Source organism: Clinocottus analis, unplaced genomic scaffold (genome assembly GCF_023055335.1).
Source record: "Clinocottus analis isolate CAN_PGR_092001 unplaced genomic scaffold, fCliAna1.0.p SCAF_14, whole genome shotgun sequence".
In the NCBI taxonomy this organism is placed as follows: domain Eukaryota; kingdom Metazoa; phylum Chordata; class Actinopteri; order Perciformes; family Cottidae; genus Clinocottus; species Clinocottus analis.
The window spans coordinates 3,810,028-3,831,560 of record NW_027175865.1 but is presented as its reverse complement, the minus strand read 5'-3'; the positions used below and the strand labels follow the sequence as shown (position 1 = coordinate 3,831,560).

The following is a 21,533-nucleotide window of genomic DNA, read 5'->3' as shown; positions in this document are numbered from 1 at the left end:
AATAAAAGCAGTAAGTTATATGAATTCAGTCCCAGGCAGAGAAACAGAAGAAGAAGAAGAAGAAGAAGAAGAAGAAGAAGAAGAAGAAGAAGAAGAAAAAGAAAAAGAAGAAGAAGAAGAAGAAGAAGAAGAAGAAGAACTGATGTGAGAGTTTAGGTACAAATTTTAATTATTTCCATGTAATTACTTTGTCATAGTAATATCTCTTGTTCTGTGACATCATACGAGGTGTTGACTTATCCCTCTGCAGATCTGTCGTGTACGTGTCGCTCAGAAACTAACAGGAAGTATCAGTGCAGATTGTGATTACTGTGCGTTTGGTTTTAAGGTTCACGCTCCTGAAATAGAAGACAAAGAGAAAAACATTTGCCTGTATTGGAGATTTTTTAATAACACGTTTCAATATTGCAACAGCCATCAGATTTTCTTTTAACAGGTAAAAATCATCGAAAAACTAACAAAAAGAAGATTTTTTTTTTCCAGTTTTATATTCCAAACACCAGAGTTTCTTGGCTATGGCCCTAAATTCAAACAAATAAAACCCTTACACAGTGAGCATATATTATATTCAACACATTGTTCTTCAAACAAATTATAAAAATAGATTTAGCATTTTCAAATACATATTTACAGTATTAAACATATATCATAATGGTCACAGTAACAGAGAGGGGGACGTGAACGCTTCATTCATCGTGGTGGCGAGGTCCAGTTTGTGGTGAGTGTGTGTTTGTGTGTGTGTGTGTGTGTCTGTATATGTGTGTGTCTCAAAGAGAGCATCAGTGCGTTTCTTCAGATGTTAACATGTGTGTGATAACATCTATAAGGACTTATGAGTTTACTTATTAGACAAATCGGTTACAGCAGAAAGAACAAGGAGACGAACAAACGAACAAACTAAAAACATAAAAAACTGTTTCTTACAGCAACAATATTCCAGTTCAAAATGGATGTTCCTTCCTCTGTGAACATGTATGATAATCAAATAATGCCCCGTACATTCCCTTCTTCAAGTCTCCAGTATTGAACTGGTCAGAAAAGGGGGAGGAGTCACTGTACAGAGAGATTTAGGAAGTTACCTGGAAGGAAAAAAAAGTGCAATCATGTGTTATGAGAGAGCATGATATTCACACAACATACAAATTAAACATGATAATACAACATACAAAGGGGGGGGGGGGGGGGGGGGGTCCATTAGACATTCTTTAATACTGTGTCCTTACTGCAACACACACACACACACACACACCGTCATGTATACAGCTAATCCAGTGGTAATGGACCTACACTTAACTGTACCAGCTCCAGTGTTCAAGAATACACAGATACTGTGTGCCGCCAGCAGAGCGCCTCCAGCGCGGCGCTCACTTCCTGCGTACAAACGACTCACTCGCTCAGATACAAACTCGGGTCATACGGACAAAATCAACTCAACGGAAACAAAACCCAGAGGACGCGACTCCTTCGCGTTGACTTTTCAAATACTCTAAGTCCAATAAAACCCTCGTGACCTCGTCTCTGCGGAGGTTAAATGAGGGAGGCGGGGCCTGTCTTCCAGAGGCGGCTCCACGCAGACCGCGAGAGAGGCTTCGGAGGAGGAGGAGGATCGCTTTACCGAGACGACGCCCAGCAGGCGGAAGGGGAGGACGCCGGGTGTTCCTTTAAAAAACAAAAACCCTGAAATAACCGGATCAAAAGGAAACACAAAGAAACTATCATGAAACACACAACATACCACAAATTAATAACAATCAAACGACCATCAGTAGCCCCGAAGGGAACAAAAACAATTAAAAAAATAAAAACCACAGGTCTGACGTTCCTGAAAAGTAAAGTACGTCATCACCCATGACCCCCACCGTGTCCCGCCCACAGGAAGTACTGTCATGTTCCACGCAGCCTCGTTTCAGGGCCTCCATCCGACTCAAGCCGACCGCAGCCGGGTTCAAACATGTCGATGTAACGCTGCGTCTCCGCTCCGTGAATCACTTCCTGCTCTAATCGTTCGGAGGAGAGAGGAGTCATCTGATCCGGCGCCATCGCTCCGGGCCTTTGGCGGCTTAATAGTTTCTAGTCAATCAGTAAAGGGACGTTCCGGTTTGCCGGCGCTCGACCTCGGTGCCCCCGCTTCCTGCTCAGAGGTCAGCTTCCTCCTGCCGGAAGCAACGTGTCACATGTCTTCTCTCACGGATCCAGAGCCAGCGACGTGGAGCCGACACCGGTATTGAAACGCAGATGGAACCCGACCCAAAAGAACAAAAAGTCAGGTTGACATCACTCCTCTGCTATATCCCTCAAATGTGTCTCTGAGGGGGATTCATAGAAGAAGAAAAAGGAAGTAGGGAATCATGGAAGGCAAGAGGAAGCGTGGGAAGGAGGAGTCGACAGAGTGCAGTTGAGCCGGAAGATCTGCTCATTCCCTCAGTGGAATGTGTCTCCATCTCTCCATCTCTTTCTCTCTCTCCTCTCCTCTTCTCCACCCCCGTCGTCCGTCTGTCTGCACACACGAGTCGTGTCCGCGGCGGCGGCGGCGGCGGCGTCTAGCGGTGTGAGAGTAGAGCCGGCGTGGCGAGCGCCCGTTAGACCTGCACACCGCGGCCGTGCATCTGGATGACCTGGGCTCTGAGCGTCTGGATGGCCGCCAGGATCTGCTTCTGGTGCTCGAGGGAAGTGATGCCGAGACTCAGTACGTCTCTGTGGGAGGACGAAGAAATGAATGAATATGTATTGGCCACAAAAATATGCCTGTGATAATCATATGCTCAATGTTTCCTGCTTTGTTTCTTTAAACACCTCAACGCTTTGTTCCAAAGAATTCCCTCCACAACATTGACAACATGACAAAAGCAGAAGTTTTGATGGTGAAAGCGTTGCATTCAACACCAGGATACGGCAAGACGGAGAAAATCAATAAATAAATCCATAAAACGTGGAACATTCAGACAAAAGCAAACATTTATATGACAAATTAAATATTCGGTTGCCTTGTACCACGAGAAATATCTTGATTAAATAATTAAAAAGCTTTGTGGGAGTGAATTTTACATGTGTGACAACACACAGGCAGCGTACTGGTCTCCTCTGTGACCTCACCCAGCGGTGATGTCATCGTGTACTGACACCAGCAGGCTGCGGCAGGCGCGCAGTTAAAGACATTAAAAGCTGTTTTAATTTGCTCCTCAAAAATATCAACGAGGAATAAATGAGAATGGAGAATTAAAGTGTTTTATGTGTAAATATAACATGACTCATAGGCTGTGCTCCTTAGTATTATTACTATTACCTGGGGGCCAATAATAATAACAATAATAATAATGGTAATAATTCCAGTGTTTGTCCTTAATTAAACTATATTTCACAAACCACTGAGCTCATGTGATGATGCGACTCGTGTGAATCGGCATCTCTGGGATGCGTTTTCTTTTTTTTTCTTCCCCCTTGAATGATGTAGGAAAATAAAATGTGGAAATAATATTATAGTTGTGACAACATTTCGGGTAAAAATTCATGGGGGCTCATCTCGCTGCACAGCACAAACGACACCACGAGAGGTCTTTGTGAATAAACATAAACACGAAGAAGCCGATGTAGTATAGTATTTATAATGTTCAATATAAATCATTTTGTTTAAAATATTAATATAAGCAGATGTTACCCAGTAAACGTCAGTGAATTTGAGGAACATTACAGATTTCTCTTCTGTGCAAATGTGTGGCATGAAACACAGACGGGGTCATTTCTAAATCAGTTGGTAAAATATCTTTAACACTTTGGAGATGTCCTTAAAGCATGTTGTCTAAAGTTAGTTTGATCCATTAGACACTATAATTTCCTTATATTAGGGAGGCAAAAAATGATTAAACTAATTATCAATAATTCTGCCAACTATGTTCTCAATAACCTTGAGCAAAAGGCCATCATACTTTGCACAGTCCTGTGATGTCATAAAAAGTAATATTAAGACAAACAATCTCGCCAAATGAGAATCTGGAATATTGATTTTTCTTTTAATGATCTCTTCTCTTATTATCCAACCAACTCTAAAAACAGGAAGTGAAAGGTCGCCGCGACCTTCAGGGACACAAAGCTACTTACTGCACCGTCATGCGGGCCACAGACTCCAGGTAGCAGTAGCCTGCGGCGGTGAAGTTGTCCTTGTAGCGGCCCATGTCCACCGCGTCCAGCCACTCGCCCACCGAGTTAAAGTTGGGGAAGGAGGGCAGCGGCCGCTCCGCTAGCGTGATGGAGGAGCTCAGGGTCCTGGGTGGGGGGAAGCAGAGGAAACGAGGTGGATTTTTGGACAAATCTACCAGAGGAAGCTAACGCACGCGACCGTCCCCGGTGGAAACCGCTCGTACCTGCGGGCCAACGTGGAGGAGCCGATGCCGTCGGGGGAGCGGATGCTCTTGCTGAGGGCCGAGTGGATCTGGCTGAAGCTGGGCCTCTCCGTCCTCTCCTTCTGCCAACAGTCCAGCATCAGCTGATGGAGGTGGGGGGGGCAGTTCACCGGAGCCGGCAGCCTGAAGCCGTCCTCGATGGCCTTGATCACCTACAGGACACACGGTGTGAAGTTAACGTTGTGCATATCCAGTACTTATAAGACTGCTAATTGGATTAAATTCCCAAAGAGTGTGTGTGTGTGTGTGTGACTGGAATAAGTGAAGAAGAATGTCAAAAGCGTTGTCCCACTTAAATAAAACGTCGAGTAAGGCATCCCGAACCTCTTTTCCCCTCCTTTACGGTGGCTTAGTTGCCAAGAATAGAAGCCTGGGAACAGATCAGGTCCTTGTTGGATAAACAAGATCAGTGAAGTGCTGGTGCTTTGCTTTTCTCTCGTCACTAATTACACCGGCTACGCTGTTCCAGCGCATTGTTGTTGTTTTTAGCTTTGCGCTAATTGAACTTATTTCGCGGCAGCAGCCCTTTAAAAAGGTCGCCTTTGTGAGCCGACGCCCGACTGCAACGTGAACAGAATTTCACAGAGAGATGTTGCAAACACAAACAATATGAGACGAGCACAAACATGCAGAACTGGAAGCGTACGGCGAGCGGGCAGCTGCTATGGGAGAGAGAGGAGGAAGGTATCCCCGCGAAAAGAAAACAGACTGAAAGGTCACTTAGCAGGATATTCACTGTCACAGGATATTTGATGGGGTATCACAACAGTTGGGCTGCTATCTGCGGGCAATTCTTACTCCGACATTTTAATTTCCGATAACACAACATGTTGCCTACCTGTGGATACAAAAATACAATGATATTAATAACGAGAGACAAATTAAAGAGACGAAACAAACAGGCTCATTTGTACCGGACCCACTCTGGAAAGAGACGCTCTTAAAGGAGTGAGCCAGGCCCCGCCCTCCTCTGAGACCTCACTGTCTTCAAACTGCGGAGCATGAAAAGCATCCCCTCCAGACTTCCTCAACGCTCCTCGCTCCTCCATCACACTAATGTTTGTCCCCATTCAGAACCCATTCACTGCAACACCCCGAGAGAGACTTCCTCACGCTCCTCCTCCTCCTCCTCCTCCTCCTCCTCCTCCTCCTCCCGCATCACTCTGAGAGAGATACAATCTCCTGAAAGGAGGAAATAGTCGGCGCATAATCACAGAAATGACATCCATCAGCGGCATTATTTCCCAAAACACTCTTTCTTCCCGCTCCCTAACCCCCGCCCCCCACCCGCCCACTCCCCCTCAGCCCCTTAAGCTCCTATCTCACTAAAGAGCATTCATAAAAGGCTTTTCAGCATTTGACATTTTCCCATTTAATCAAAGGCCCTAGGTAAAGGGCACGGCGGATCACAAGGTGGACCGGCCGACCAACAACTCCGTTATGATATAATGTATCAATTTAAAGTGGATTAATATCCCGGGCGCTCTACAAACTTGACCTTTGGCCCCCCTCAATTGGAAAGTTTGATAATATGAACCATGCTGAGAGGAAAGTTTCTCCTGCTTGGTGAAAGGGCAAAACAAACCTGCTGAATAACTCATGCATATCAATTTTGCACAAAAAACACCCGTTGCTTTTGAACGATGCACCTGCCCGCAGTAGAGGAGAGGCATTGTTTTCTGACGCCAGCCATTTGAGAGAGCATCAGCAGGATGAGGCGTAATCGTCCTTAAAAAGTGATGCCTTCACTGTCCTGTGCGTCGTCGGCTTTCATAGAAAAAGTGAAATGAAATAGTCTCAAAGAATATTCGGCCTTCTTGCCTCTTTAGCAGACTCGCATATTGCTTTCAACTCGCATGTTAAAAGCATGGCTTGTACCTTTTTGTGTGTGTGTGAAGGACGAAGAGGTAGCCGAGCACCAAACCACATTCACTTTGATAACTGGAGGTTTTCTAGTGCCGAGCGGCCGGGTCCTGTCGACCGCTCAGTCTCTCCAACGCATCATATTTACACGAACAATTTTTCTCTTTTCTCCCCCAGAAGGATGTTTAACCCTTTTAAGACCAGGACGGCACTCGGGGGGCGGGGCGGGGCGGGGGAGGGGCCGCTGGAAGAGGGTCAAAGCGTCCTTAAGAGAAAACAGGATCGGTCATGGAGCTGATGCAGACTTAAAGAGGGGGGACTTAGGCTCGGCAGAAAGCTTTCAGAGGTGCTGGGGCTTCTTTGGCTTTCTTTTAATAAGATCCGAGCTGGGCATGAATGCAGAGTTCATTGACAGAAGGAGGGAGCCCGCTAAAGTGCAGATATTCTATAAAAAAGGGAGGGAGGGAGGACTATAAAAGGACATGACCGAGGAGATTAATGGAAAAGCCACCCTCCTATGTCTAAGCTTTTCTCCCACACACACACACACACACACACTTACATCCTGGTTGCCCATATCCCAGTAGGGTCTCTCTCCATAGGACATGACCTCCCACATGACGATGCCGAAGCTCCAGACATCCGAGGCCGAGGAGAAGCGATGGTACTGGATGGCCTCTGGAGCGGTCCACAGCACCACGCTCTTCCCTCCGTGCTGCAGGAGAGGAGGAGGAGGAGGACGGGGAGGAAAAGGGAGAGCAGAGTTCGTAGGACTTTGAGCTTTAATATTCTCTTTGAGCGGCTTTTCAACATATTTTCAGCAGATCAAAAGAATCTTTTTGGGTTCACCTTGAGAGGAACCCAAAAATATATCCAGGGAAATAAAGCACCGAAATATATTTAATTTCTTTCCCCGAGAGCTTAATTATATGACCTCAACTGAACCCGACATGTATTAAGGTTCACCGAGGCTCGTTAAAAATATCACCTGAACATGTGTGAGCGCGCTGCCAACCGGCTCGCTGCCACTTTCACGCTCATTAATTAGGAACAAGAGATGTAAAAAACCTGAATCTAAAAAGTTTTCACTTTGTTTTGTTTGTTGGTATCACTTTCTAAGACATACTTTAATGCTTTGTAATTTTGTTACTGTATAATTATAGTCATAAGCACTCATACAGATACATAATGCCTAATAATAATGATCATAGCACATTTTAAAGCATTTCATCATGACTTAAAATATAATACTTTATTAATGCTGGTCACTTGTTTACATTGTTTTTGTCCTTGTGCGTATCATAGTTGTAATACATTTTTATAATACATTATAGCAGCTATCATAAGTGGAAATATTGTATAATTGTCTGTAGAGATTTAATGAAACAATGACCACATGGAGTATTCATATAAAATAACAATATACACTCATGAATAATAACCATGTGAATGATGTCAGTGAGGGACCAATAGTTATGTATTATAAGTATAAATTATATACGTATCATGGCACTTTAGAGCAATGCTTATTGTCACAAAGGAAGAATATGCATGTGGTCTATACCTATGAACCCACAATGCTGTAAGCAGATTATAACTCAGACGTCTCACCAGTGAGGTGTAGATGGCCTCTATCTTGTCCTCCTGGAGAGGCCTGAAGCCGGACACCTTGCAGCCCAGGTTGGAGTTCACCAGCACCTGAGGGCCGCAAAACAAACTCCTCAGCATCGCTTACGTTTGGAGACGCTCTCATCACACCCGGGACGATCGACTGTTGCCGCGTCGCATTAGGGAAATGCCACACAGGGAAAACACGAATGTGACAAAACGATTTTTGACACTTTTGTCTTGTGATTTTCAGCTCGGTGTATTGCTGTAATAAAAACCCACAGCCAAGTGATTGTTCAAAGTGTGTTTGCAAACTCCCCCCATACCTCCCCTCCTCCACGGACGAATCGTATTCACCGACCCGCATCCCCTCCATCATCTCCTCCCACCTGCTGCCTTACCTTGTGCGCAGCCAGCCGTTTGTGGATGAAGCCCATTTCGGTGAGGTACTTCATCCCCGACGCCACACCAGTCAGCATATCCATCAGCTGCATGACACTCAACTGGCCTTCGTGTTTCTGAGGTTTATGGAGAGGAGAAAGGAAGGGAGGAGACGGAGAAAGGGGAGGAGGTGAATGGAAAAAGGAAAGAAATAGAGAAGAGAGTTGACGCTATATATATATATATATATATATATATATATATATATAAATAATGTGTATGCTGCGATCCGAAAAGGCGGCACATCTGCTACTACAGTACAATGATGTGCTCACTGAGCTAAATCCCTTTATTTGGAGGATAAAAAAACAAACAGGCCATTAATTCCTATCATTATAAACCACGCCGCAGTGGTTCACGGAGCAGAGGGGCACAATAACAGTTTACAGGAGCTTACAGCAGAAACACTCCATTTGTGCGGTTAATTACGGTGCAATTCCTTATGACTGTAATAAGCGAACGCGCTGCTGCCCCAGGACTGCACTGTGATGATAATAATAATAATAATAATAATGAATTTAGGATCATTAGAGGAAAATGCCTTGTTTGTGAAACGGCTCCGAAACGGAGGATCATGGCGAGGCTTCGTTTTGTCGACTGGACGGTGAGCAAACACGTGGGCGTGTGCGTGCGTTACAGATAAACGCAGCCACGCGCACACACACAGACACACACACACACACGGCACAAAAACTCACCCGCAGGAAGGAGTCCAAGGCCCCGTTTGTCATGCTCTCCACGATGATCATCATGGTGTTACCTGGAGACGGACACAGAGGCAGGCGGGAGAGCGGATGAAAACGTGGAATCCAGGTTAGGTGGAGAGAATCAAGGTGAGGGGGAGCGCGGGGAGAGTTTAGAGAGCTGATAGAGACAGAGACGCTGAGAAGGAGGGATGAAGTGAGTCTGGTCCGCTCGGCAGCACGGCAGGCATTGTGCAAAGCCATTCCTCACCCAGTGAACTGTGGTGAAGCCAGGAGAACCCGTGTGCTGCCCTGGCTGTCTCAGCAAGTTTAACGACCCTCAAACACTCACTCGCTCGCACACACACACACACACACACACACACACACGCACAGATGGCAGGGATCCAGCAGTGCTATGAAGTGCACGGAGGAGGAAAATGAGACTGCAGCAGTTGGAGTGGAGAGGAAACGGGGAGAGAGGAGGAGTGGATTATGGGCGCTTGGGAGAGTAAAAAAAAACAACAAAAAAAACCTTCATGGATATGTAAACCGCTGGGAATGTAAAGGCCTGGATGTGTACGACATAGACGTGACGCGCGATCAGTCCCGGCAGTTTACGCGGAGCACATTACAAAATAATGACAACTTGGCTTTGGGACACAAACAATTCAGAATCGGTTTGCCAGAATCAGAATCACCGGGCTTTCAGGAAGCTATTTGGAAAAGGTTAGCGACAACACGAGGGAACAGACAGCCGGCGAGGAGACGCTGCCATGATACTACGGCGGCCAATCACGTAATTAATGCGAGTTGGAGAGCGAATCGCTTGGGATTTGACTGTTGGGGGGTTGCTGGGAGGACCAGACACATTTAGCCACAAGCAAGGAGCTACTTAAAAGGTTTATATCAATTGTGTTACTTAATACCGGCTAAAAAAAACGCGTAAAGGGACAAAAATATGATTGTGTGACAGTGCTTCTTCATACAAACACAGATTCAGACAAAGTCAAATGATTTTTAATGCATATTGAATACGCAAACCCTTGACACTTTCATCTCGTGTGGGCTCTGTCGGGTTGCCAGAAGACCCCGAAGAAAATTGAAATATCCGATTGAGGAAATGATCACAGATTGTCGTATGAGGAGAGGACGGACGTCGTCGCCGCCATGACGCTGATCTGTGTCCGCTCCACTGTGACGACGAACAGCTCGGTGGAGCTGCACTGCGAGGGCGGAGTGCAGGAGGCGAGTGTGAAATACTCCAGAGAGGTATCAACCCCATTACCATATCACAGGACCAGCGGTGGAAAGTAACTACTCCTGTACTTATGTGCAATTTGGAGGTACTTTACCTCAGCATTTCCATTGTCGGTGACTTCATACTTCTATTTTGCTGCATTTCAGATGGAACTATTGTACTTTCTAAGCTTCTAAACTTATCTGACAACTGAACATACTGGGAACTTTACATGTACAGATTTAAACTATGTAAACTGTATATCGCTTATTACTATTATCAGAATGAGTACTTATACTTTTGATACTGTAAGTACATCCACCCATTATCCGTAACTGCTTTTCCTATCCAGAGGCGGGAGCCAATCAGCTGACAGGTCGCCAGACTATTGCTGTGCACGTCAAGCACACGGAGCTGATAGTAATCTGTACTTTGACCTCATGTATATGGGATTTTAAAAGCAACACACTTGTAAAGAGTATTTTCACATTACTTGGGTAAAGGATCTCAGTCAGTACGCAAAATACCTGTCCTACATCTCAGTGACAATCGCAAATTACATATCATTTTATCCCCCGAGTGGATGAGACTATGTTTTCACGTGGCCTCGAATTATGGCGAGAAGATTAGTCAGGAGGCTGCCTGCAGGTGGGCGGGGAGCGGCGGAGGAGGGCCGATTGAGAATGTGGTGGGGGGAGGTAAGTGATGTAAAGCAGATGATTTGTACTCAAACAGGACGTGTGTGTGTGTGCGTGTGTGTGTGTGCTGTTTGTGTGCGCCATGTTTGATTTCATGCCAAGTGAGGAAGGCAAGCCAGCAGGTAGGTGTGTGTGTGTGTGTGTGTGTCAGTCAATGAAAGTGAAAGAGAAACTGAGCATACGGGACCGCCTTTGCGCGGGCGCGCGTGTGCGATGGAGCGTGCACGTGAGTGGTCGATGAATGACTGTGCGCGTGCGTGCGTTTGCGCACGTGATGGTGGGAGAGATTCGAGTGGATCTCAGTGCCCCGCTGGGTCTCTAGCACCAATTACTGTACCCTGCACATCTGCTGCCATCCTACTGAGCACAGAGTGTGTTCGGGCACCATGCCCACACACACACACACAGACAGAGACACACACACAGACGCCGAGCATCACTGCGGCAGTAACAAAAACTTCGCAAACTCTTTAAAGCTTCTCTCTTCACCTGCCATTCCCATTAACCTCTACCTCATCTTCTCTGTCTCTCATGTCTCTTTCCTCCATCTCCTGCCTTTACGTTATTTTTTTCTCTCCCCCTCCCTCCCACTTCTTCCATCCTGTTTTCACTCTTGGACCCCAATTGCTATCTGTCAGCGGAAAATGGGGCCTTGATGTAGCTCTGCCGCTGCTAGCGTGTGGCGTCCGTCCCGTAACCCGGCTCTCTGCTATTCAACATGTTTCTTCTTTTCCCCCGGCCTCTACGGTGGAAGCGCTGACCCCCTCCACGCGTGTGATATTGAAGTGGAGTATCGCAGTGCTCTTCCCGAACCGCCCTCCCTTGCTGTCCCCGCTCACATTCCAGTTTTTCATTTTCTCATCTCTCTCTCCGTAACCAGAAGTGGTCAAACTCCAATTCCCCTTTCTGCTTCCCTGCAGCCTCACTTCCCTATCCCTTCCTCCTCGGTAATGGAGGTGTTGAACCCCCTTTATGATACTGGAAGTGGTCAAACTATCCCATTCCTTCCTTTGATGTTTGGATACCTGAGATCCCCCCCCCCCTCCTGTGCTTCTTTTCATCTTCGCCCACTTGCCTTCCTCGCCAATCTGCCTTTCGCTTGCTTTCGGGCTTGATCTGCCGCCCCCCCCCCGTCCTCCTTACCGGTGGTGATGACGCCCTCCAGCCGGATGATGTTGGCGTGGTCGAACTGCCCCAGGATGCCGGCCTCGCTGAGAAAGGAGCGCCGCTGTTTGTCAGAGCAGCCGGCCCTTAACGTCTTAATGGCCACCGGCAGCTCTCGCTTACTGGGGAGCTTCAGGCAGCCGCGACACACCTCCCCAAAGTCACCTGTAGGGGGACGGCGACGACGACAAAGAGATTGATTGATGAGAAACCAGAGACAGACAGACAGAGAGAGCGGGGAAAGAATGAAGGGCACAGGTTGCAGGTCAAAGTGATGATACGGAGTAATAACTGTGCGAAGATTAAAAGAAAGTGAGAAGGAATACGTTGTGGGTGTGTGTAGCCGTTGTTGGGTCAGGTTGGAGTACAAGGAGGAAGAGAGATGACGCAATTGAACAGACACTATTGAGTGAGAGAGAGACGTGAAACACAAAGGGATCAAAGGGAGATCAAAGATGGGGGTCGGGGGCAGGAGAGAGGGTGGGACATGCGGTACGGCCGAGGCGAACACCGGAGCTTTATTCTGGCGGAGCAGGAAGTCGCCAGACTGATGGAATCGGTTTCTCCAATTTGTCTGGTGAAATGCATCGGCGAGCTGTTGAATGGGCCGATACTCTGCCGGCTTCCTCTGCCGTGACTCTCCATATTTCACGATGAACGGTTAGGACTTATTTTTTCGCATTTGTTGAAGACGGAGAGAAATTGAATATTTCTCATATTCATGTTATCTTTCTAAACCTTAATGCGGTGCTCATATCCTGCTGTAAATTCAAAGGGGCACTCGAACCGACGGGATCATTTTACTCGTCACAAGGAGTACTACTCAATAGTGAAATGGGCTCCGTCTCGCTCTCTCTAAAGTCTGGAGAAAGAAAAACTTGATGTTATCATGGTTTTCTTGTATTGGACTCTGTCATGGGAGCTTCACCCAATGAAACGACTAAAACTCTGAATACCTCGCTTTGAATGCTAAATCCCTTTTAAAACAAAACAACACAGCAACATCGAAAGGGTTGAAAAGTGCAACATGGGCGCGTTGTTAACACATACGGTACGATCACGTACCTGTGTGCACAATTCTCTCTATCTTGATGCTGGAGTTGTCCAGCTCTTTGGCAAAGGCGTGCACGGCCTGCAGCAGGTCCTCGCAGGTCTCCGGGTCAATGTAGGTCCTCCGTGTCGGGATCTTAACTGAACACACGAACACGCAACATGAGGCAATGTTGGGTGAGGAAACATTAGCATTGATGTACATTATTGCCACTCCAGATGTTTGATTGACAGATGGGTCATCCGGTCAAGCTTCAAACTTTAGCACTTACATCTGTGCTAAAAGCTCTCGGCCCCATCAGGGACAAAGAGGATTAAGTACAATACTTGCCATAGTCCATACAAAAAGGACAGTAACATATCATTTGTGGTCCACATGCTTGTCTGCACAAAAGAAATACATTAAAAGATAAAAGTCGGCACTAGTCCCGGCGGCAGGAATGTCCATAGTGAGGCACCATCCGGATAAAAGAAAAGGAGCCACTCTCAGATTGAGATAAAGCTGCAAATATGAGCAAATGCATACGGGGGAGCTGACCAGAGGAGACGTCTGCTGCCTCGCCGGTACCTCTCGCTCGACACAAAGCCAAAACATTTCCCATGTCTGCGTCACTTTGTGCTCTATTGAGAGGAATTGGTACCCCTGTCCCCTTTTTCTCTGTGTTTGTTGAACAGAAGACTAAAATGTTGTCTCGCAACAAGCCCGTGCTCTTTTTTTATTTTCATCCAGAGACTTCGATCAATGCCTCAGTCGTACCATTGATGTTGGAGATAGCTGTAACGTTTTCTGCTATCAAAGCACACGATGACTGTCGGCTCTTATCTGTGGGTACAACAAGCATAACCCCGACATGTTCAATACTTTGCCAGTCGCGGGATTTTTGGGTGACTTTCGTTTTTCTTTTGTCATTCAAATAGATACAAAACGCTTTGGTTTATGTTTTCCTAACTCGTCTAATTCTCTTGTTTTTGTATGCTTTGACCTTGTGAGTCTCCAGACGGAGGGGAAAACCAAGATCAAAGGCTTTGAGTGCTCAAATCTGACTTTGGGTTTCCTCCGTGCGGCTTTAGTCAGATCACAGGGCTCTTCCACGAGGCTTTTTGTCTTCTTCTTCGCTTCGACATGTTATCTCACTAAACACACACACGCATATGCAAAATAACAGGCGTGCACACACACAGGCACAATATAATCTTCAGGCAAAAAAAGAAAATTTGGGACGGGACATACAAAGTGAAATGCTGAGGCAGAAAACCTTTACGCACTTGTAGCAGACTTGCTGCTTTGTTGTTAGATTCAGAGTTTGGGTGCTTCCCAAAAATAATAATGAAATCTCCATAAATAGCATGACTTTATTTCCCCTTTCCATCATGTGACATTTGATGAATAGCCTTGTATAAGTACACGTATAAAAGCAACACACAACAGGGTTTAATGTCAGTCAAAATAGAAACCTAGCGTCTCCATTTTAAAAAGATGAATTGTTTCATATAGCCTCATCCAATCTTCGCCAGGAAAAAAAAAAAACGGGTATTATGTATGATTACCAAGGCTAATTTAGTTTCAAGGACCTCTACACAATGTTTTCCGTGACGCTGATGAGACACAGCGATTGCAAATTTCAGCTGACATTTAAAACTGGAGAGATATTGACCCCGACTGTTCGACTGCACACAACGCGAGCGCTCCACTCGCCTCTTGTTTTCTTTATCAGCCGACAATCGTATTTACCAAATGCTAACAACTAGCAAATAAACTAGCCCGCAGATCGTCGATAAGCATTAACCGTTGAACTGCAGTTCTCGATTAGATGACCTTTGACTCCGGTTACTGCACGTTAAGGCCGTTCTTCCAGGAAAAAAGGGCTGGTAATGTTCCCAAAAGCCGGATCGGGGCTCTGAAATGAGATTACAGCTCTAGATTGACTTGAGGGATATACTGGCTGCCTCATAACGGCTTATTGATCCACCATGCACACACACACACAGACACACACACACTAATAAAGCCAAAAGTTAATTATGAGTCAAATGAAACCTTTTCTAGTCGAGGCCAGGTTCTGAATGAAGGATCGAAGACTCTTTTCTGTCAAATAGAATTTTTTCAAACACACTGTTGGAGCTTGCGACCAGCTGTGAGATCCATACCTGCACACAACACGGTCACACCCACACAAACACACACAAAAGGAGGTGCTCACATGTCTCACATAAATGAGCAATATTAGCTGACGCTCAGACACACGAACGACACACACATACACACATGTGCACGCTCCATTGGCTCCGTGGGTGATTAGTTTCGGGGTTAACTGTGTCACTGTCATGAGCGATTGAGGGGAAACTAAAGCGGAGTCACACATGGCTGCATAATCTCCAGTGGACCACAGCGGGAGCGTTTCCAGGCACATGGATTCTCATTCTAAACAAAAAGGCCTTCATCGCTATCTTTTCTCCATTCATTTCCCCCAGACATCTTCTCTCTCACTCGCTCTCTCTCTCTCTCTGACATGATATCAAACTCTGGCTGATATCTAAATGTGCTCTATTAATGGAGATTGCGGATGAGTCCTCATCCGTTCCTCCATCCCCCCTCCACCCCCTCACGTTTCTAGGTCACATACCGCGACATGAAACTACTGTTCAGTGTCACTTAGGATGTGCCTCTGCCAACTCACCTTCTACATACTCTAAATCTCTCCTCCCCCGCTCCCTTTCCTTCCTCCTCTACTTTAGCACTCACACACTCACTTATTCAGTCTCCTCCCCATCCTTCCGTGTTAATGTATGTCGAACGATGTGTTTTTAAGGACATGTTGGGGAGAACAGATGGGAGGAGATTTTTTTTTTTTAATCAGGCTTACATGCATGACTATCACTACCTCTCACACTCCATGGCAGGACCTGCAGCTTCACAAGAGCATGTTTTACTGAACCACAGAACAGGAAGTGGACTCGAGAGAGTGCATGTTGGAGAAAGTGGACAAAAATACAAAAAAAGCATGTCTTTCTGCCTATTTATGTGAGTGTCCATGTTCTGAAAGGTAGATGCGTGTGTGTGTGTGTGTGTGTGTGTTTAAAAAGCTGGCCAAAAATGAAAAAGCATTTATGTCTGTGCGTGTGTCTGTGTGTATTGCGTGCTTGTCAGCTGTTGACATGTCTTTGTTTGGGCAGATTTAATTCCCAGCCGCATGGCTTCGGCTCATTATTCATCAGGCATAGTGCTCCAAACCTCTCCAGAGGGCTCAGCATGCTGGGAGATTAAACAACGCAAATGAGCACGCACACACACATGGGTAGTCCCACACACGCACACACACACACACACACACACACACACACACACACACACACACACACACACACACACGGTAACTCTAAAGTAACACATCCATCCACCATGTCAGCAAAGCACTGGCACGCACACGTACACACAAACAGGAAGAGAGATGTCAAACTGCTTCCATTCTGTCGCTGTTAAACAAAAAAAGCCTATTGAGAGCTCCGTGAGCCGGGTAAAACAAAATAATACAACAACCCCAAAACAACATATACTACAACAACAACATTCGGAGGAGCACTCTCTGCCGCTGCCTCCCGGCCTGCCTTGTCCTGGAGCTTTAACCCGCCCTCCTTATCTCTCCCCTCCTCCCAATCTTTCCAATCTCTCCCCCATCAAACTCTGCCGCGCGCACACACACACACACACACACACACACACACACACACACACACACACACACACACACACACACACCACCTAATGGAGTGTGTCAGCGTGCTCGGAGTTGGCTAAGCATGCACTCCGAATTAAGAATTAATGCCGTGGCGCTTCTTAATGCCTCAGAAGTCAATGTGGAATGCACGCAAGTGTGTGTGTCTGTGTGTGTGTGTGTGTGTGTGTCGACATGCATTCCAGCACGTGGAATAGGAAAGCTACAGCCTTTATTGACAGCCCCCCCCCCCCCTTCCCCGTCCACAGAGTTCAAACACAAACACCCACTGTGTTACACGGTAATATAGTGATCAGCGCCGTCACTTACACTGGAAGTAAAGTTCCTCGTCTCCCTCTTGAGAGGCTTTGCTGTAGCCGCACTGTCTGCAAAGAGAAACGAAGAAAAGGCATCAGACACCGTTTGGCAGACACAAACGAACACAAGCATCAGACGCCGTCGTATGTGTTTATGTTGCAGCGCAGCAGATTGCATGGCATGTGCAGAAACAGTGAGATGAGGCGAGGGCGAGGGCATTGACAGTGGAGATGGAGAAGATGCGGAGAGGCCGTTGCGAGGAAGACCCCCGATGCAACGAGCGGCAGAAGGATCTGAGACCGACTGAGTGGAAATCCTGCACTGATTTGACTGAGCGCGTCACAGGGACACACACCGATAGGCCGGGAATTGATACGCTATTGTTGTTTCAGCCTGATGGAGGTTTTATGGAGAAGATGAACACACACTCACACACATACATGCGAGCAGCGGCGCTTGCTACACGCATGTGCACACACTGTTATCTCTCATCCCTCGCCACCACATGGGGTCTAAAGAGGAAAGAGCTCTCTATGATCTGACTGCTGATGGCTTTTCGGCTTAGAGGAAAACTTGGCTCTTAACGCACAAACACACACACACACACTTGCACAAAGAAGCCAGAAAAACACACACTGTTAGCGAGAGATTAACGAGTGATGAACGGACATTCTGGATGGCCGGCACCACGCTTACTTGGATTAGAGAGGGGCGGGAAAAACAAGACGAGGGTCGCCGCCCGGGGAATCGCAAACAGATTTTAGTGCAACGGAGGTTCTTCCAACAAACAGGGTCCTGATTAAATGGTTTTAGTCAATAAACGGACACATTCAGAAGGACTTTGCAGCGTTTTAGTTTACATACTTGAGAGGTTTATGATATGTTTGTAAATGGTTTCACATATGGTTGTGGGGATGAGTCCGTGAAGAATATCTCCAAACGTCCACGACACTAATTTGATAAATATTGCAAAAGCATTTCAATCAATTTCTTTCTTCACATATTACAATTTTTATTGCGATTTTGTTCTTGTATTATTATTACTACGTCTTTTATCTTGAACCTGTTTGATTTTTTTTTTTCATTAAAACACAACTTTGTTCACTTAACATTGCTTTTCCCTCAAAATGTTGGTATTTTGAGATATGTGGCAGAACATTTTGAACAGGATTTTGCCGACACCGATGAGCCATTAAAGTCCTGGCGTTTATAAATTCATGGAAATGAAGAAGCACACAATTAAATGGATGCACATTTCAAATTGTTTCTTCCCTCCAAACAAATGATACGGACACGAGGAAAGAGGAGCAAAATGACGACGCGCTGACTCAGCAGAGATAACATGAAGTGCGGGAAAAGTAAGAGAGTAAATATTGGAAATAATACAGAATACCTGAGAACCAAACTACATACCATTCCATGATATGATTACACACTACGACATGTCTACCATTAATTGAGCTATAAAAAAAATTAATTTAAAAAAAAATGCAGAAAAATGATGTGTTTGATGAAAATGTCCAGGGGGACGAACCACAGAGGCCTGCCAATGAAAATGTGCCCCCACATCAATGCAGAGATGCCCCTGTGTGGTTATAACTGCAAGCAATACATTTACAAGCGACGGTGTGGCATGAATTACTGAGGCCGGGTAGGTTTTCAGGCACGACGGGGACAGTGTGGCGAGTGAGCTTTGACTGACGACGCTGAGGCGCAGCGGTCTGGACGCAGGAGGGTCGACGGGTCAGCATCGTGCGTGCGTGCGTCTCCGGACCCTGAACATGTGTGCGCGTGTGTTTTAATGAACACTAATATCTGCCCGGGGAGCCGTGCGTTAATGCGACTGTCGGAGCACATCAGCGCCTCACGCTGAAGCGGCGCACAGCTGAGTTCACAGAGATGTTATGCGCGTGCTACCGGATCGTTACGAGGATGCGCATGCGAGTAAATGTGCAAATGTGCGCGCAGACGCTTGCGTTTAAAGGATTGTGGGTTGTTTGAGTTATTTATTTATTGCATTTTCATACATGCGAGTGTTTGCATTGGAGGACGTGATGGGTCGACACATCCCTCAGACTGTGCGGCAGCAGCAGGGTCTGAGACAGGGTCGGGACCCTGTCTGTCAAAACACACCAGCAGACACATGCAGCACAGATCCTCAGGGCAGGAGATACCAGACAGGGGAGAGGAGACAAGAATGGATAGATAAGAGAGAGCACAGCGGTTAGGGAGCGAGGGAGGGCGAGGGAGAAAGATGAGGATGGAGGGGCAGGAAAAATAATGCAAGATGCAAGAGACCTAAGAGAGTCGTGGGGGGTGGTGGGTGAGGGCGTGGGGGGGGGGGGGGGAGCAAATGGTTAACATGACAGGAGGATGAGGGCAAAGCAGGGGATAAATCATTGAGAAGAAATGCGAGGAAGGCGGGAGACTGAGAGGCAGAGGAAATGACAAGAAAATAGGAGGTTACGGATAAGAGGATAATTGGGCAGAAGGGTATGCAAGGAAGGAGACATATAGTTGAAGAGGTGCACAGAATAGCCCATAAAGTACATGGGGAGGGGCAGAGGAAGCAGCGGGGAGGGAGACGAGGAACGGATGGTAGTGAGGAGTGAAAGAGGATGGATGCATGTGAGGGATGAAGGAAGCAAGGAAGAGGGTGACGCGACCACGGAGCAAAACAGAGAGCAGAAGTGGAGAAACAGCTGATTTAAGGGGACAAGCTAAGTGAGATGAAGGAGGCGAGGAGGCAAGGAGGCAATTGAGTCTTGGAGAAAGAAAATAAGGAAGGACTGCATGAGACGGGCAAAGTCGCATGACTTGAGTCCGTTTCCCCTTTGGAAATGTCACAGATGGGAGCGAATTGAAATAGCAGATGCTAAGCAGGTCTTTTTGGAGGGAGGCTCAATTTTAAGCAACACTCACCATCACATTTTAAAGATATATTTATATATATACACTGTGTGTATATATATACATATATATATATATATATACATATATATATATATATATATATATATATATATATATATATATATATATATATATATGGCATTGGTCGAAGAAGAAAAAGGAGAACTGGGTTTGGCTTATTATCATTCTCTCAGTATGAAGGAAGCTCGAGGAAGAAGGAGAAGCGAAGAGGAAGAGAAGAGATGGAAGGACAACTGAGAGGAAATAAGAGTAGAAGAAAGGTTGGGGTGAGGAGGGGGAGTAAGGGAGGGGAAGTGCAGGCATGCCAGTGTACCTGGGCTTCAGCTGTGTGAAGGGAAGAAGAGGAGAAAGAAGAGGAGGAGGAGGAGGAAGAGTGGAGAAGGAGGTCGAAAGCAGCACCACGCTAGCAGGAGTTACATTGGAGGAGCTCGAGCAGACGCTGCTGGGAAAAAAAAACAAGGGAGGGGAGGGGGGAGGGCCAATGTCAATTCTGGCTCTTCTCATTTCTTGAAAAAGATGGTCAGTCAACACAACTTTGGATTGATGAATAGATTCCTATGTCCCAAACCGAAGCATCCTATTCAGCGAAACATGATGGCTGTTGCCAAGAAGACATGCAAAAACTACGAAAACATGTATTCTCTATTTTGAAAATATAGGCCGTTTAAAAAAGAAAAAAGAAAAAAATCGCTTCGCTAATTTGGTTTCCCAATTTTAAGCTTTTGACGAGAATTCTGGAACAATTTGAATTTCGCACTTCTGAAGAACCAGATGGCAGGAAGAAGTGCGCGGATGCCAACGCGCCGAAGATTACGGCCAATTTCTGTCACCGTCAGCTCAGCCTCATCAAACGAGAAAACTGGCAAGAGTTGTCGTCTCAGTTTCAGTCTTTGGAGAAAATTCGAAAGCGCGTTTTATTTTGGATGCATAATTGTAATTAATGTCGAAGGTACATGTACCAACAAAACAAGAACATACCATATTTACCCTGCATAGCGACATTAAGCAATTAACGCAAGTGGTGTTCTATCGTTGTGTCAAAAAAGAAAAGTAAAAAGTTGCCACCATGGTTCGAGCTGACAGAATTAGCACTGGCCTCATCTACGTATACACTTTGCATCTCAATGGGACATTTCTTTGTTAATTTTTCCCAGAGTACAGACAGGAGCCCACTCGCTCAGGAACGTGAAAGCAGAAATCTAATAAAAGTGAAGGGATGCCATGTAAATGAAGCCTATTCACTGACGGCTCTTTCCTCTCCATACCCAAATTCTCCTCTCAAATAAAGTGCAGCTCTGGAAATAAAAATGCATTATAGGTGAGACAGCGGGAATGAAATCCTAGATGACGGGTACGAGTGAAGCGGAGAGGAATTAGGCCAGCGGTAAAAAAAAGAAGGTATGTGGGGAAAAATACATGGGAAA

General features: G+C 46.1%; 1 protein-coding gene across 2 annotated transcripts in view; it reads right to left on the bottom strand.

Moving 5' to 3' along the window:
• Positions 1–1,188: 1,188 nt before the first annotated feature.
• LOC137784397 (ephrin type-A receptor 7) overlaps positions 1,189–21,533 on the bottom strand; it is a 133,532-nt gene continuing 113,187 nt past the window's right edge. Inside the window, exons 9-19 of one of the 2 annotated variants that reach the window (XM_068575002.1) lie at positions 20,423–20,551; positions 17,188–17,243; positions 13,160–13,285; positions 12,074–12,259; positions 9,008–9,069; positions 8,270–8,386; positions 7,872–7,958; positions 6,823–6,975; positions 4,359–4,549; positions 4,096–4,260; positions 1,189–2,694 (exon numbers count right to left, since the gene is read on the bottom strand). In XM_068575002.1, the coding sequence (XP_068431103.1) occupies positions 2,580–2,694; positions 4,096–4,260; positions 4,359–4,549; positions 6,823–6,975; positions 7,872–7,958; positions 8,270–8,386; positions 9,008–9,069; positions 12,074–12,259; positions 13,160–13,285; positions 17,188–17,243; positions 20,423–20,551 (1,387 nt within the window). In that variant the 3' untranslated portion in view covers positions 1,189–2,579. The remainder of the gene's footprint in view (positions 2,695–4,095; positions 4,261–4,358; positions 4,550–6,822; positions 6,976–7,871; positions 7,959–8,269; positions 8,387–9,007; positions 9,070–12,073; positions 12,260–13,159; positions 13,286–17,187; positions 17,244–20,422; positions 20,552–21,533) is intronic. The other variant, XM_068575001.1, reaches the window with a different exon arrangement.